This window comes from Corvus hawaiiensis, chromosome 3, assembly GCF_020740725.1.
Source record: "Corvus hawaiiensis isolate bCorHaw1 chromosome 3, bCorHaw1.pri.cur, whole genome shotgun sequence".
NCBI classification, from domain to species: Eukaryota; Metazoa; Chordata; class Aves; order Passeriformes; family Corvidae; genus Corvus; species Corvus hawaiiensis.
The window spans coordinates 45,154,975-45,170,802 of NC_063215.1; the positions used below are offsets into that span (position 1 = coordinate 45,154,975).

At 40.4% G+C, this 15,828-nt stretch overlaps 1 protein-coding gene across 3 annotated transcripts in view; it reads left to right on the top strand.

The window, feature by feature from the left end:
* Positions 1–15,828, top strand: part of LIN28B (lin-28 homolog B) — a 102,429-nt gene that overhangs the window by 12,276 nt on the left and 74,325 nt on the right. The window contains exons 1-2 of one of the 3 annotated variants that reach the window (XM_048299041.1): positions 3,473–3,698; positions 4,636–4,823. In XM_048299041.1, coding sequence (XP_048154998.1) covers positions 3,689–3,698; positions 4,636–4,823 — 198 coding nt within the window. In that variant the 5' untranslated portion in view covers positions 3,473–3,688. Of the gene's footprint in view, positions 1–3,472; positions 3,699–4,635; positions 4,824–15,828 lie in introns of those variants that run through there. The other 2 variants (XM_048299039.1, XM_048299040.1) reach the window with 2 other exon arrangements.

Consider the following 15,828-nt stretch of genomic DNA (forward strand, 5'->3'; position numbering starts at 1 on the left):
CGGGCGCTGCGCGGCGGCGGAAAGGGAAAGCGGCTTTGGCGCCCAAAATGTAGGTGAGAGGGTTTTGGCGGGAACAGCTCCGCACCGGCACAGCCTCCCGCCCGTAGGAGCGGCGGGAAAGGCGCCCCTCCGACCGCAAATCTAGGAAGAGCCGGTTTCGGTAGAGACCGTGTAGAAAAACACGACGGGCATCCTATTCGGTCCAACATCGGCGGGGCGGCGCCGAGCAGCCAGGCCCGGGCAGCGGAGGAGAGGGGGCAGGGGCGCCCCGGCGCCGTCCCTGCCCCTCCTGCCTGCCCGTCGGCGAGGAGCGCTGGCTGTGCTTTGAAATGGGAAGTGGTGGCAGCACCCTGAGCTCTGCTTTCAAGTGTAAAACACGCGTTTTGTTTCAAATGCACATGGCTCCGTCGTTTGTTTGGATTTTTGTGGTGAGGGTTTTTTCCTTTTTTTTTTTTTTTTTTTTTTTTGAGGTGGGAGTCTGTTTTGAGAGGGCGAGTAGTGGTTTTGGGGGTTTTTTGGGGGGGGGAGGTTGTGGGGTTTTTGACTTATTTTGGTTTTGTTTAAGGGAATAGAAGAAACCGAAGTTAGGACTTTAAAAGTTTTAGGAAGGTGACAAATGGGAAATCCAACACCACTGGTTTTGGTTACATAGTTTCAAGCGAGCTCTTGCTGTGCATGTAGGAAGACAATGATTCCAGCTTCCTATAATTGTCTTCACCAAAATTAGCATCTCTGTAGCGAAATACAAGGATAGAAATAGTTGGTGGGGGGTTTTTTTAATGTCTAAACCATTACCATTAAACTATTTTTTTTCCACGAACTGGCTTGTTCCGTAGGGGGTTTTTTCCCTCTTCCCCCCTCCCCTTCTTTCAGAATGAATTTTGGGAAGGGTGTTGGTTGGGATTGGGGTTCCTTTTTTTTCTTCTTTTTCCCGGAGAGTTCCCAGCTGGCAACAGCTCTCTACCTTCCACAAAACTTGAAAGGCTGATGTCCCTTGCAGGAAATGAATGAGTCGATAACATCTGACACCGGTGACCAGTCCAGTGACCCCAACCTTAATTCCACTAATACTGGAGGCCTGAAAATCTCAGTAAAGACACATTGCAAATCCCACCTCCCTCCATTTTACAAAATCTGCACTAATTTTGCAACATAAGAAAAATTTTGCAACCAATATATTTACATTCATTTATTTACGTGGTTTTGTAGCCTTTCATTTCTTCATCGAAGAACATATTATACTGAATTTTCTTTTCACTGAGATTTGCTAACAAGACATTTTGTCCATGTAATGAACTCAATCAACTCGTTTGTGTCTGTTTAACCAATATTCTAGGCTCCAAGGGGTTTTTTATAACAAATGCCGGTAAAATAAATAAATCTTTAAAAAATAAAGACTCTTAAAACTTTATATTAAACAGGTACTTTCTGTCTTTTCGAGTGGAGGAGCAGAGAGATCTTGAATTTTATAAATGTGCCTTTCTGCCACAAGAAACGTAGTCTCGGGCACTTCAAGTAAGAGATGTAAGGATTGTTTTCTTCCGGTATCTTAATTTCTTGTTCATAACGCAGGTGTCACGTGTATTAAAATCTCGTACATTTATTATAAATTAGATATCGTCCGGGTCATAAGATCCAAGCATATAAAATTACTGGAGATTTAATATTGTAAAATAATCGCTATTGTAAGGGGGGAAGGGAGGTTATGAGCCAAAAGCGGTGGTATGTTGCACGAATGCGTAAGGCAGGTCAGTGTAGGAAGTCGACCTCACTGTTGAAATAACCTATAGGAAATTTACGGTTGAAGACTGCAAAGGAATTTCAGGATTTAAAGCTTCTGCTCCACTTGCCAGGGTGCTTGTATTTGTACACTCTTGCCCACCCTCGCTTCTTTCTTGCAAACGATCACACGGAGCCTCCACCTTGGTGTTTCACACAGAAATGAGGCGCTAGCGGGGGAATTGACGCTTTCCTGAAAGGCAACAAAAGGAGTAAACAGGCCCATGGGGGCAAAGGCGTTCCCCTTAATTGGGCAGACTGATCGACGCCACTTCGCAAACAACAGCAAGTGCTTTGCAAATGCATAAGCCCCTTGCATTCAGGTTCTGCACGGATCAGTTTGTTGCCTTGGCTTTTGTTTGTGTGTCCTTGGGATAAGAGAGGATGCTGGGGGGAGGAGGGAGGGGGCTAATAAGAAAGTCAGAGTCCAAGATTTAACAAGATATGGGCAATGTTTAAAGGAGATATATTATACACATACACACACACACATACATACATATAAAAAAATACCGGATGGAAAGCGAGGTTAACGCGAGTAGATGGTGATGAGGACAAAATACTTTCATCTGTATCTTTACACTAAAGGAGATGGACAGATGGAAAATAAAACTAATTCTCCCTAATTGTTTGTTTATTTTCCACGTTTATAAAATATTAAAAGCATTTGGCCATGCGTCCAGCAACGAGAAGGGCTGGAGGGCAGGGCCATAGCTGTGTACCTGTGAGCGCGGAAGGGGAGTGCCTTTGCAAAGGGGCTGCTACTAAGCCCGTTACACATCACACATTTCTTTTCCGAATTGGATCCCCAACTCCTGCTGGCAGTGAAGACTTAAAACAGCAGTCCCCGGTCAGCGTTATTTCTCCCCTCTTTGTCCTCTTCCCCCGAGGCTTTTTTTTTTTTTTTTTTTTTTTTTTTTTTTTTTTTTTTTCCGCCCTCTTCTCCAGTAAATCCCTCTCTCTGTCAGTCCTCTCCCAACTGCTGATTGAGGTTCACTCCAATTCTCGGTTTGAAAACTGGGCTCTTATTTAGGAAGTCATTAATCACATCCCCTCCCCCGGAAAGAGATGGCGGAGAAACCTGTGAAGTACAATCCCTCGCCCCATCCCCCCTCCAGAAATGTTGTGAAACGCTAGATCTCCGCACATTCTGGGGCATATTAAGGTGATATCGCGTTTCCGGCGCGCTTTTAATTTGAATGCGAAATTAGTAACGATCCAGTTGCGCATCTGCCCGCGTTGTGCGCGGAGGGTGCCACAGATGCCTGCCGGCGCTCGCCGTGCGTGTCTGCACACACGTGTGTCCCTGGTCCGCGAGCATCTCGCCCTGGTGTGCGTGCGCGGAGCCCGCCTGCGGTGGGCACAGATACCCCCATAATCTCCTCCGCACGGCCGCCCTTGCGCGCAGCTGTTGTTCAGTGGGCTGTATCTAGAAACACACGGATCTTCCTACGGATTTGTGCATGCACGGGAGGGCAGAAACCCCAGAATAATACGTCATCTCGATTTCCCGTAAAGAAGCGTGCAGATTAGCTGTCCGAAAAGGAAGGGGGGGAAGAAAAAAAAAAAGCGCCGTGTTGGAAATTTCTTGTTCATTCATAAATTATTTTGGTGTGTCAGGCTACTTGAAATGGCGATTGGCTGCTCCTGCCTCCTGCCAACCCCTTAAGGATCCGATGCGAAATTAGTAGCAAGAAAGCATGTAATTGACCGAGTCACGTGTGCGCAGGGGGCCAGAAACGGAGCGAGAGAGACGGGAAAAAATCAAAAGAGGGAAAGCACATTAGACCATGCGAGCTAAATTTGCGATCGTTCAAAATCAGGATGTTAGATTAATGCAGAAGACCACTTCGATCCACAGGGAAAGTTTTCATCTCACGAGTTTGGAGCAGAGGGCCCGTGGGGCAACATGGCCGAAGGTTAATTTTCTTTTTCTATTGTTTTACTATGATTTTCGCTCGCTCGCTCGCTCTCTCCCCCTCTCCTCCCTCCCCCCACCCCTTTTTAACCCAACTATGCATTACCCTTTTTTAGCAGCTCGCGCAAGGGGGCTTTCTCCAAACCCATTGTTACCCAGCTCAGAAACTGTTCCGTACCGCCCACACCGATTCACAACTTGAAAAGCTTTCAGGGGGCTATTGTTTGAATTGTTCCTGTTTGATTAAGCACAGTTGCAGTGGTGGGATGAGAAAACGGCCGTACACCTGTCCCAACTTTAATCGAAAGTTTATTCCAAGGAGGGATGGATACACTTTGGAAAATAGTGGTTTCGGCGCTGCATGTGCAATAACCAGTTGTGCAATCTACCCAATTTTGCTTATTCTCTCTCCTCCACCCCTCCTCGGCCGGCCTCCCCCCTCGCCCCCCCGGTCCTGCGCCTTGGGAGGAGAGACTAATTGGGCTGAGAATTTCTGTTGAGAAATGGGATCGGTCTTAAACCAGCAATATTCAAGTAAAGTATCGCGTTCCGTGCTGTAATGTGGCTGAAAGATGGAGTTAAATGGAAAAATACACGTATGTACAGAAACGTGGGCTGCCCTGGGCTCAGAGAGAGGGAAAGCCTCCGTGCGCAGTGTTTCCTCTCTGTAACCTCCGGTGATTTAATTTTTTTACGTATTTTGGGGAGAAGGTTGTTTATTTTACGATTTAGGAAAGATACGCACTCTTCGCTGTTTGCTTTTTGATTTTGTTTTGTTCGTCCCCCTTTTTTCCCCCTGTTCCGTTTGTAGTAACTCCTCTATACAGCGGCAAAAGGATGTTACCAGAATTTAACTCTTTGCTTTGCATCTTGTTCCTCTCTTCCTTCTTTTTCTCCCCCCTTCCCCCCCACACCCCCCGCCTTTCCCTCTTCCTCAGCAGGGGCGAGTAAAGGTGGAGACGAACCCGGGAAGTTGCCGGAGCAGGAAGAAGAGGAGGAATCCCAGGTTTTGCACGGAACCGGCCATTGCAAATGGTTCAATGTGAGAATGGGATTCGGGTTCATCTCCATGAGCAACCGAGAGGGAAGCCCCTTGGAGTCTCCAGTTGATGTCTTTGTACACCAAGTAAGACCCGTTTTTGTCTTCTATCTCAGCCTGCCACATTTGGTTGAGCTCACAGGAACTCCGGTTTTATGTGAAGAGAAGTAACCTATTTTTTTCTAGGTATTTTAAGTGTATCTGTAGTTAAAGAGCTGCCCTAGGTAGTGGTTTTGTTGGCAGTGTACAATTTGAGTAAATAAGGTCGTTAGATTGTGCTTAGTCTCTGTCGCTGGTGATTTGTGCAAGGGGATAGTGTTTCTTCATATCTTCCTCCTAGGTTAGAAAAGTCTCCTGTGGTTTTTATTTATTTTCAAATGTCACACTTTTTAACAAGGTTTATCATTTGTCACCAGACTGATCAAGAGCAGATATGCCTTTCCTTGGAAACTGTTTAAAATCAAGCTGGGAAAAGGATAAATAAATGTCGGGTTTCATTCAGATAACATTTGAGTACAGTTTTAAACGGTTTACTTGTAAACCTCGAATTACTTTTTAAAAGCTCATCTGAGATTAGTTAGTGAAATTAAGACATAATTATAGTGTTATTTTGCAGTAATTCAGACCTGTGAGTGTCCCTGTGGTGATACTCTGAAGCGTGTATGTGGTTTCGCCGGTTGATTTTTAATTATTCCTTTCTAGGGAGAAAAAAAAAAAGTAATTATTTAAGTATTCAGACCAAAAGCAGTGTCTCTGTAAGGCTGTTGGGGAGACAAGGGGTGTGTATGGTCCATGGTTTTATTTTTAAGCACAACAGCATGGATGGTTTTGTGTTTTGAATGTGGAAACTTTTACTTTCATGTAAAAGAGTTTCAGATGCAAAATACGTACAAAATGATAAGGGAACTTTTTTCGAGATCTGTACTGTGTTTTTTGAAGAAGGAGCATGTGTAGACCTTCGCTGCTCCTTCTGTAAGTCTCCCGTTGCAACAAGGCTATTTTGAATTTCACCTATCTTCTCTGTGATCAGAGAAGAGAAGAGAGGAATCAGGTAAAGAGACCATTTTGGGGTTGGCTAGGGCCATGTTAGGGAGGCAAAAGGCATCTTTTTACGTGGTTGTCCATTTTCTATGACGTTTGCAATGACGGTGAAGGGGGTGTTCCATGATTATATAGTGACTCTCTTTTAATGATGCATTTGGTGGCCCGGCTTTATTCTGCAGTAACTTTGTCAGGCTTTTTTAAAGCATACACCTCTGATTAGATTAGTAAAAAGGTGGCTGAAACTTCTAAAGAAACTGCTGCTGTGGCCTGTTGCCTTGCAGTGTGTGGTGGGGTGGATTTCTGGTCTTGCTGCCTTACATGTGCCCTTGCACCTAAGGGCCTGCACTTCAGTATAGTTGCTTGCATTTGGAATTACGTACAAGGTGTAGAATCCGATAGTGAACTCACTAAATTCCTACACTTCCTGCTTTGTACTGGCATACAAGCTGCCCCCTCTTTAAGCTGCTGCTTTTTCTCATTAGAACTGAATGAATGAAACACTTATCAAATAAGGAGCACTCTTCGTCCTTTTTCCCCTTTTCTTCCTTTCTTTATATCTTTTTAAGTCATGAAGTTGCTCTTTACAGTTTTATAAATTTACTTTAGAGATAAACACCCCCTTTTTTTTAAAATAACTTTGTGTTAATGTATGTCATTCTTTTGCTTCTTGAATTGTAGAAGACAAATATTTGAAACATAGCAGTGCTGTTAATAAAAAACACATTTGGAAACAAAGATATTCTTAGAGTTGTGGAATAGAGAAGTATTGAACTGCATGATAACCTGATACATTTAAGTAATACTAGACAAGGTTTTCGGTTTCATAATGGAAAGTAGTCATAGAAAATAATAAAGTAGTAGTAAATTTGGAAGTCTCTATTGAGTTGTGTCCCCTGAAGGAGGGGAAAAGAAGGAAATGTTAGACAAGTTTGTTTATTACAGTTTAATAATCTACAACTTATCCATACCTTTGGGTTTCTAAGACATACCACAGTGTAATGCAGTGAAAAATACCGTGTTTCATTTCATGTTAACTGTGTGCCTCAGTCATTTTGAGTTTACTTAGAGATACATCTTACTGAGTGAAGTTATTATTAGTATTTCTTACAGCAAAGAAAATAATGTTTCTCATCATTTTCTTTCTGGTGAAGTCTAAGGTGTATATATATAACTTCATGGTGACATGAATCTTCTTTCCATCGGTTTTCTGTGTAATGTAATGGGGGAATCTATTGTGTTTCAGAGTACGTTTTAGATAATTGATATTGCTACACAGAATGCTTTGTGTTAGCTAACTAGCTGACCAGTTCTAGCAGTAACAGCCAGAGCATAAAAATGTCTTTAAATCTGTAATGTTATTTAACAGTGCTGCTTGTACAACTGTTGCCTGCACAGTGACTGGACCCTATTCCTATTGGTTTCATTAATCTGAGAAATTTTGTCATGTGAAGGGTCCTTTTTAAGGCAAAGATGTTAGTTTATTAATCTGTTGAAACAAAATACTACTGTTCAAAACTTCCTTGAAAACACTTCATCATTTATGTGTGCGCAGATAGTGTTGCATGCATTCATTCACTCATTCTGCAGTGTTTGTAGCTACTAGTATAATTTTATAGAATTAGGCAGTCTGAGCAGAGGAGAGAAGCTTCTAGTTTACTTAGTCAAAGTCCTGTCAAAGCTAGCTTGAACCCTACAACAATATTTTTACTTTCTTATCTTACCTTTTTTGGTGAGGTTATGCCCAGTTTATGAGATCTTGCTATAAAAACTTACTGTATGTCAAGTCAAAATTCCTGTAATAGTTTAAGCTCATTATACCTAGGCTTTTGAGCTTGCAGTAAGTAATTTTGCTTTCTTCTTGGAGTTCCCCTTTAGCTGTGTGTGGATTATACTCACATTTTTCTAAACTGAGTGCTTTGTTAATTGTATATATTGGTACATTTTTAGAGGACCATGCTTTTGTTTGGACTTCTCTTCCCCTTCACCCAATGAAAGACCTGTTCACAAAACAGCTGCAGTATTGAGTTTTCAACCCTGCCTTTTAAGTCCCTCCTTTGGTGTTAATAATTTTGATTGATCTTCTCTGAACTACCTTCAGACTGTTGTTACCCTTCTGGTAATGAGGTACCTAGAGCTGGATGCATTATTTAAGGCAGAAACACGTCAGCCATTATATATGTGCATCTGTGTGTCTACAATGTAATTTGGTACACTTACACATACCCACACTCTTTTCCTTTTTAACTTTATTCTGATACAGCTTATATCTTTAAGTTGTTTGTTTGAGTCATTCAGGGTCATATCAAAATTATAAGCTCTAAAAACAATTTGATTTTTTCAACAGAAGCCATGCTCAATGCAGCAATGTGCCAAGTCCTGTGTTTCTTTTGAAAAAAAAAAAAAAAAAAGGAAGAGTAGCAGTGATAGTCCTTTGTAACATTTTTAAATCCACTGAATGTGCACCTTACTGAATTTAGCTGAATATTGTCATATGTGCTCTTAGTAGGTTACCATGGAATGAATAAAATAGCTTGTTTCTCTTTTGTGATGTGAATTTTGGACCTAGTTATGTGTGAGTGACTCTTATTAAATTTTAGAAAAAGATCTATTTGTCAAAGGGTAAAGCAGACTGGAGAGGTGAAGTGAGGGAAACCTTTTGTGGTGCACATGAAAAAAGGTTTTCAATGCAAAGAACTAAGAAGAGCTGAAGTTCTCATAGAATCAGAAAAGGATAATGTTTGTTAAAACTTCTTTTGCACATTCAAAATTGTACCCAACTTAAATACGTACTACTTTTTTTTTTGGATGGCAGTAAGGCAAAAATGCTGCATATTCTTTTTTGCACACACTTTGTACAGATCAAGTTAGAAACAAGTCTCTTTTCCTTTGCGTAGCATGAAGCCCAGATGTTAAAGATGATAATGGACTGTAGGGTGCTGAACGTAAACAGATGCAATTAAATATGCATTTGTGAGTATCAAGGGTTATAAATTTATGTCTGTTTCTCAGTAATGTAGTTTTTCAGGATGGGGTGGATTGTTCAGTTTAGATGGAGTTTGTTGGGACATGGCTCTGTGGTCCAAAATTCTTACCACAATAAGGGATTGATACAGGATTTCTGAACTGGGACCTTAAACACGATCCTTCTTTGGGATCCTCTTTTATGAGATGGGGAGAGGAAGGAAGGGAGGAGCAGCATATAGGAGCTGGTGTATTTTGTTTTCTCATTAAAAGGAACATAGTTGGCTTGAAAATTTTCACTTTCATCTGAACTTTCTTGCTGTTGCTACAAGTTACTGTTACTACAAATTTTGATAAAAATGGAAAACACCCTTTTTTCTTTCATTGAGTGCTTCTGTACTGCACTATCATTTGTGTATTATAAATATTGCTTATTGTTTCAAGTACCTATATCAAAAGGAGGAAAAATTACTGAGACTATTTTGACTATAAACAGAAGAATAAATGGAAAATGAGACACATAAGCAGCATCTGAACAGTCTTTTCCCTTAATGTGACCAACTGTCCTTTTCAATGATGAATCAGATGCCCGTTCTTTGAATTCCTAGTTTTTAGGCATAGTTGAACTACTTTTTCTAGGACAGAGTAGGGCATGGCATTATACACTCAATGCTGACTTTCTTATATTGTGAGCACATGTGATCCCGTGCTTTTTCAAGGATGCATTCATTCTTTTTCATTTTTGTTTTATTGGGAGCCTTTAAAAACTATTTAATTGCTCAGGATAACTGGAAGTCCTGGGCAAGCAAGTGGGATCAGTATTTCATTGCTCCTTATGTTTAATATGACATAGGAATGTCTATTTGGACTGTAGAAGTCTCCATGCAGAGTATGCTATTACAGACTTGTCATCTTTGACGTCTGCTGGGGACCAGGCAGGCCCAGTCCTAATCAAAACAGAAGTGGCTAGCAGGATTTAGGGAGGGAGGCTGAGGAAGGAAGCGAACGGGGAGTAAACGTGTGTCTGCAGTGAGCATGTGTACGGGAGATCCGACAGGGATCAGACGCGGGTGGCAAAGTCTGCTCAGCAGCCTCAGCGCATGTAGTGTCCGTAACGGGATGGAGCTGCTGGAGACCCGGAGCCAAGCTCTGGCACACACCAGCTGGGCTGCAGCATGCAGAGAAGTGATGGGGACCACTGATTTGTGGTGTGGAGTGCTACAGCACTGGGATTTTTTTTTTAATAATTTATTCTGTCTACTAATTACTGTACAAGTTAGTATCGTGTATGGACACATAGATGGCAAAATACTTCCCTGACAGCTTGATGGTTTAGGATGGTTGTCTGAAGAAACTAGCAATTTGGTTGTTTGAATTATGGAGCTGCCATCTTCTGAACCTTCCAGAGTTCATCTATTTACCTCTAACCCAAACACTGTAGTAAATTTTTATTAGTAAATCTATGTAGTATTTAGGTGAATGGCAGCACCATTAAACCTAAGTGATGTTGAATCAGATCAGATTTTGCTGAAGAGTTTTAAGCCTTGCACGTTAACAAGCAGAAGTCACAAGTGGCCCAAAGGCAGAGGGCTGCAGTGGGACAACTTTGTCTTAAGAGGTGTTTCCCTCTTTGGCAGAGCAGTAAGTGCACCCTTTCCAGAGCACGCTATCCTCCTTTTCTCCAAGACTGAGGAAGTTGTGCACAGGGGTTGGGATACTGGAAGGAAGAGGATATTTTGTCTGGGACACAAACATAAGATATCAAAGCAGATACATGAACCGAAGCTAAAAGGAAATGAATTGTCAAATTGGGAAAAATGTTGTTATTGTTGCTTTTTCTGGTTTGCAACTACCTTACTGAGGTAGTAGGTATATTTAGAGACATCCAGAGTTTTGTTTCATGCTCTTTACAAAATATACTCCCATGTAAATATTGTTTAATTCATCTGCCTTAAGTAAAGTAATTGCAGTACAGGCCTTCATTGCAGTAAAGGCCGGCCATATTTCCCCACTAATCAACAGAAGCAAAATAAGGCCCACCAGTTTCTACAAAGGTATATGCAAGTGACTGTAAAGATGTCATTTAAGAAAGATTCTAGGAACTACAAACTAGAGGGTAAAGACCATTTATGATGTTTGTTAAAACCAACACAAATAAATAAGGACATACTGTTTACATTTTTAATTCCCTGTATGTAGGGGTGCTGGTTTTTTGCCTTTTTTAAAATCAGCTGCAAGTAACCAGGACTGTTAGAGAGATATTATGTGATGCATGGCTCTTTTTAAAGGACAGTTCTTCAGGACAGATTTGGACTGGCTTTTGCTTGATGGATATCACGGGCGAAAGCAGTAAATCCTTAAATTGCTTTTACATCAGCAGAGTATCACTAAACAACTCTGCATGGAAGGTGGGGAAGTGCTTCTGATTGCTTGAGCCTATTTAGTTGGAGAAACTGGTGTCCAGGCTTTTCCTCAGATTAATTTGGCTGGTTCTGACTTAAAATGGAGGAGGGGTTAACTGCTTGGGAGATAGCTAAAGGGAATTCCAGATCCCCTCTCCAGAGGTGGCTTGGCTGCTTGTGGAGCAGCTGTGGAACTTGCTGCAAGCTTCAGAGTCTGCTGTACTATGGAAAACTGGCACTGAATTTGATTTTTTCCTAACATGCAAAGCTGTAACATGCAGCAGTTCAGCAGCTGCTCTGCAAGCAGCCAAATAAGGCTTTGCAGTAGCAGTGTGAGGTGAATAGGTGGAGGCTTAAACTCCTACAGCCACCCTTCTCGGTGGGTATCCTACGGACATGACTTGACTTTTACATTTGACAGCAGTGCAGCTGCCTCAGTAAGCCTCAAGACCTTTTCTATCACTCTTCACGTTGGTCTAGGATAAGTGCTTGTGGGACTGCATTGCAGACTCAGCTGGGGAAATGTTTGTATCTGATTTTTGTACCATTTTTCATATCAGAGAATCCCCATGATCCCCACAAATAAGGGTGGGCAGTGTTGGCACCATGGAAGGGTGGCCAAGGGTGCAAGCAAGCAGCAGCCAGGTGAGGTGAAGGTACTGGAGGAAAGAGCTGGAAGCTACTGACACAGAAATGCGAATGAAACTGCAGTCTCCTGGTGCAAAATAGCAGAGTTCTCGGGTTGCCACCTTCAGCTGGGGATGGAGAGACAACAAAAGTGATAATGACTTTCCAAGAAAAAGGGCACTTGAGGGTAGTGGAATGAGTACAAGCATCTGAGCTCTCTCTGGAAGTGAAATGTTTCAGGAATCTTTGTGTCACACTTCAGTCTTCAAGTTTCTCTTTTTCTTGTTTAGTGATTACAGTTCAGTGGTGGCACTGAAATATATTGATTGCAGTTTTACAAAAAGCACTATTTATAAGTCAAAAAAAAAATCAGGGAATTTTTGATTCATATAAATATTATGTGGGCTTTTTCTTCTACAGAACAGAAATAAGCATATTTACAGAGCATGTTCATAATAATTTGGATAGATCTTTTTAGCAGATAGGTGAGATCTTAGTGAAATTAGTTGATAATCTGGAAAGTACAGCTCTTTAATTATTCCGTATGTATGGAATTTCAACTTTGAAAATTAAATGCATCCAAACGTTTGAGATTATTTGTGTGAGAGTTTGTAGAATATTCTTATTCTATTATCAGTGCAGGAACCAAGAAAATCACACAGTTTCCATTCCAAAGTTCTGATCTGGTGCTAGAATTGCATTTTTTGGCAGGAGGAAGGCTGGAAAGTTTGGATTCATTTTTTAGCATCATAAGTCAGTATTTTCACTGGTTAAAATTGTTTAACACATAAAATCTGAGTAAAGGCACATGTAATCAATATTTGGAGTGTATGAATTTATCTACAAAATCAAAGTAGTATTTCATGACTACAACAGATCTTATGCTCTGTCAGAAAACACAAATGTTGTTATTGCATTCACAAATGTGTAATTCTCATCAATTTAGCTGATAGTGGCTTTCCCATCAGAGACAATCTGTTCCCAGAGAGGCCTTCTTTTAATTTTTCATGGTAATTTTAAGGTATGCAGTGTTGAGAGAATTTTTTTTCTTGATTGTTTTTATAATAGTGCCACGTGAGGCTACTTTAACATTTGTGTTACAACTCTCTGTTTATGGTCATATAAATATATGCACCAAAATAAACCCTGGTCTGAAACTGAGACTAAAAGTGATGGCCACTGTGTACTTTAAGGAGATTAGAATAAGCATCATTCTGTATTTTTTTTCAAAGTACAGGTGTCTTTAAAATCTCTTAATTGTGCACATGTGCTATAGTTTAAAAAATGTTTTCTTTCATTTTACAGGTGTGTTTTGCAAGGTAATAGTCAAAATCTTGGTTGGTTTTATGAGCTATTTGTAATAATACAATCTTAGGGGAAATAAGGGGATTTAAAAAGCCTCTGCTGACCACATGTAGTAATTTCTGAATATTTTTAGACTCATTGTACTGGAAATACTAGAAATATATAAAAGTAGTAGTATGGAATGTACCTAATAGACCCAAGCTGACTTCTGTAGATGTTGAATTAGACCCCCAACTGCCTCCTCTATTTAACATATATATTGTTATCTCACCCAGTTTAATTACCTGGTCTAAGGCATGCAGATTGTACATCCTGAGAATCAGCCATTTTTGACACTAAAGTGGGATTAGATCCAAGAATTATCCACGAACTTGTTTGCTGCCCTCTCTCCCAGATACTAAATACAGTAGTACATCAGGTGAATGGAAATTTGAGAATTGTTTCAACAGTGAACAAAATTCCTTTTCCTTAATGTAATGGAACTATAACATTCTTTTCTTCTTGTTGATATTACAGACCTGATGGGCCAAATTCTGCTCAGTATTATCAAGTGAAGTGGTCCTACTGACCTATGAAACTTGTTCAATAAAATGGACAGCATTAGAAGTGGATTTTAAGTCTCTTACATGAATGCTTTTACTGGAAGTATGTGGTTTACAGGCTTTTGTTTTCATAAGGCTGTAAGTGTGCATTTTGTGCTCAAAAATGTGAGTGCCATACTGTGATCTGAGCTGTTCCCTGTACAGCACCTAAAATGTAGAATAGTAAACAGGGTTTGGGTCACTGTTGGTTAATTAAAAGTTGACTAAAAGTGGTACAACTTCTCAAGTTCGTGCATACATATTATGTTATGTATGTAATTTGTATATACTTTTCACAATACGCTACTTTTTTCTACTGTGAATGTATAATATTTAATGCCTTACCCAAATTCACCTGACCGCTCAACTACCAGTCTGCTCTAATGCTAAGGTCTCGGGCTGATAATGTGGGTTTTTCCATCTTCCTGTTGAAAAATTGCTCAGTCCCAAGTAAGTTCCTCACAGTAGGAAAAAGCAGTAGAAGAAGTATGTGAAATGCCCCCAGTGTGGCAAAGACCCCTCACTGTGGCCACAGGCAGGTTCTGTTGAAGGTGAATGTGGTTCACCCTTGCAGTGAAAGTGCCTATGGAGTGTTGAACATTTACTGAGCCCTGTGCAGGGCCTTTGATTTCTAGTAGGGCTGATGGGATGCAGTAGGTACTGGGAATTTTTTTTTAAAAACCTTGTAACTTGCAGTATTGCATATCTGTGTTGACGAGGGGGAGGATGGGAGTCCTGCTGGCTGGATCCTTCATGGTCTGTCTTCTTCCCAGGCCCTGATGTTAGGGATGTAAGATACCACTCAGAGTCAAGGGAGAGCACTGACTGGTGGGGAGGAGGAAGTAGTGAACTCCTGCTCAGACAGGAGCAGGTGGACAGTTCACAGATTTGGAGACATAGTATAGTCCTCAAATATTTGTAAAAAAGTTTCCATTTCACCACAGTGCTCAACAGGTCTCCAATACAGTGAATAATTCTCATTTGGCTGTGCTAAATCTGCTTTGTTTGCCTGCTTTGTTGTTTGGTTTTAGAGGTTTGTGTGCCTGTGTGTGTTAATTAAAGAAAGCACATTACATTTGTAATAGCTGTTTTATATGAGTCAAAATCACATTTGTTCAATGTTTTCATGTAGCATGATTTGCAGAACTGTTTAATGGGTGGGAAGTGTAGGGTAGAAGTGAACCCTGCAAGGAATGGATGGTTTCTTCTGCAGGGGTCTGTGTGGCTCTAGCATGCTGGCCGGTCTTAGCTAACAGGGCCTCCTGTTTGTTGTGTGTGATTCTGGTTTAGAAACTATTGCAACCTGGGGAAAAAAAAAAAAAAAGATAAAATAATTTTTACAAGTGTGTTTAATTGGATTCAGGAATTAGTGAAAATTGTTAAAGAAAGACATTACTTGAGGGTGATTGATCTGGATGTGAAGCAGATGCATTAATAAACAAAGAAACTCCTAATTTCTGGTACTGTAGGGAACTTCATATGTCACCATTAACTTTGCAGGACTAGTCACAGAGGACTGTGGGATTGAACTGTAGAGAATGAGAGAGCATTTTTAAGGTGCATTGTTAAGATGAAAACAATATTCAAGATTTTTTAGGCAGAAATATAGTACATCTGAAGATAAAATTTTTGCTTAGATTTGGAGGATTAGGATTTTGTTAGTTCCTGCTTTTGGGAACACTTAATGGAGCAGTAATTACCACATCTTTCACTAAGAAGTGCTTAATTATCCTGGACTATTAAGAAAGTAGGTTATCAGCTTCTCCTCTTAGCTATGCCTTCTCCTCCTCAAGAATTAAAAAAGAAAGTTTACCACATTCCAAAATATGATCTATTGGATTTGAAAATGTTTAAAATTATATAAATTCATGACACTGATTGAGAAGGTTCCTTTAAATTTGATCTGTGCCTACATTGTCTTCAGCAGAAATTATTAAAGACTTACATAAAAAATAAAAATGCATATTCCATTTTATATGTATTTACATTTAGTAACTACCTCTTTCAAGAATACATATGCTTTTAAAATTAATCTGGAGTCTGCTTTGAGCAACATCTCGTTATCTTTAATAATGTAATAGAGAGATCCAGATTCCCCAAAGAATTTTTACATCAATCTTCATTAATTTATTTTTATTGAGCAATTACATATTTTTTTAAATGGCAGATTAA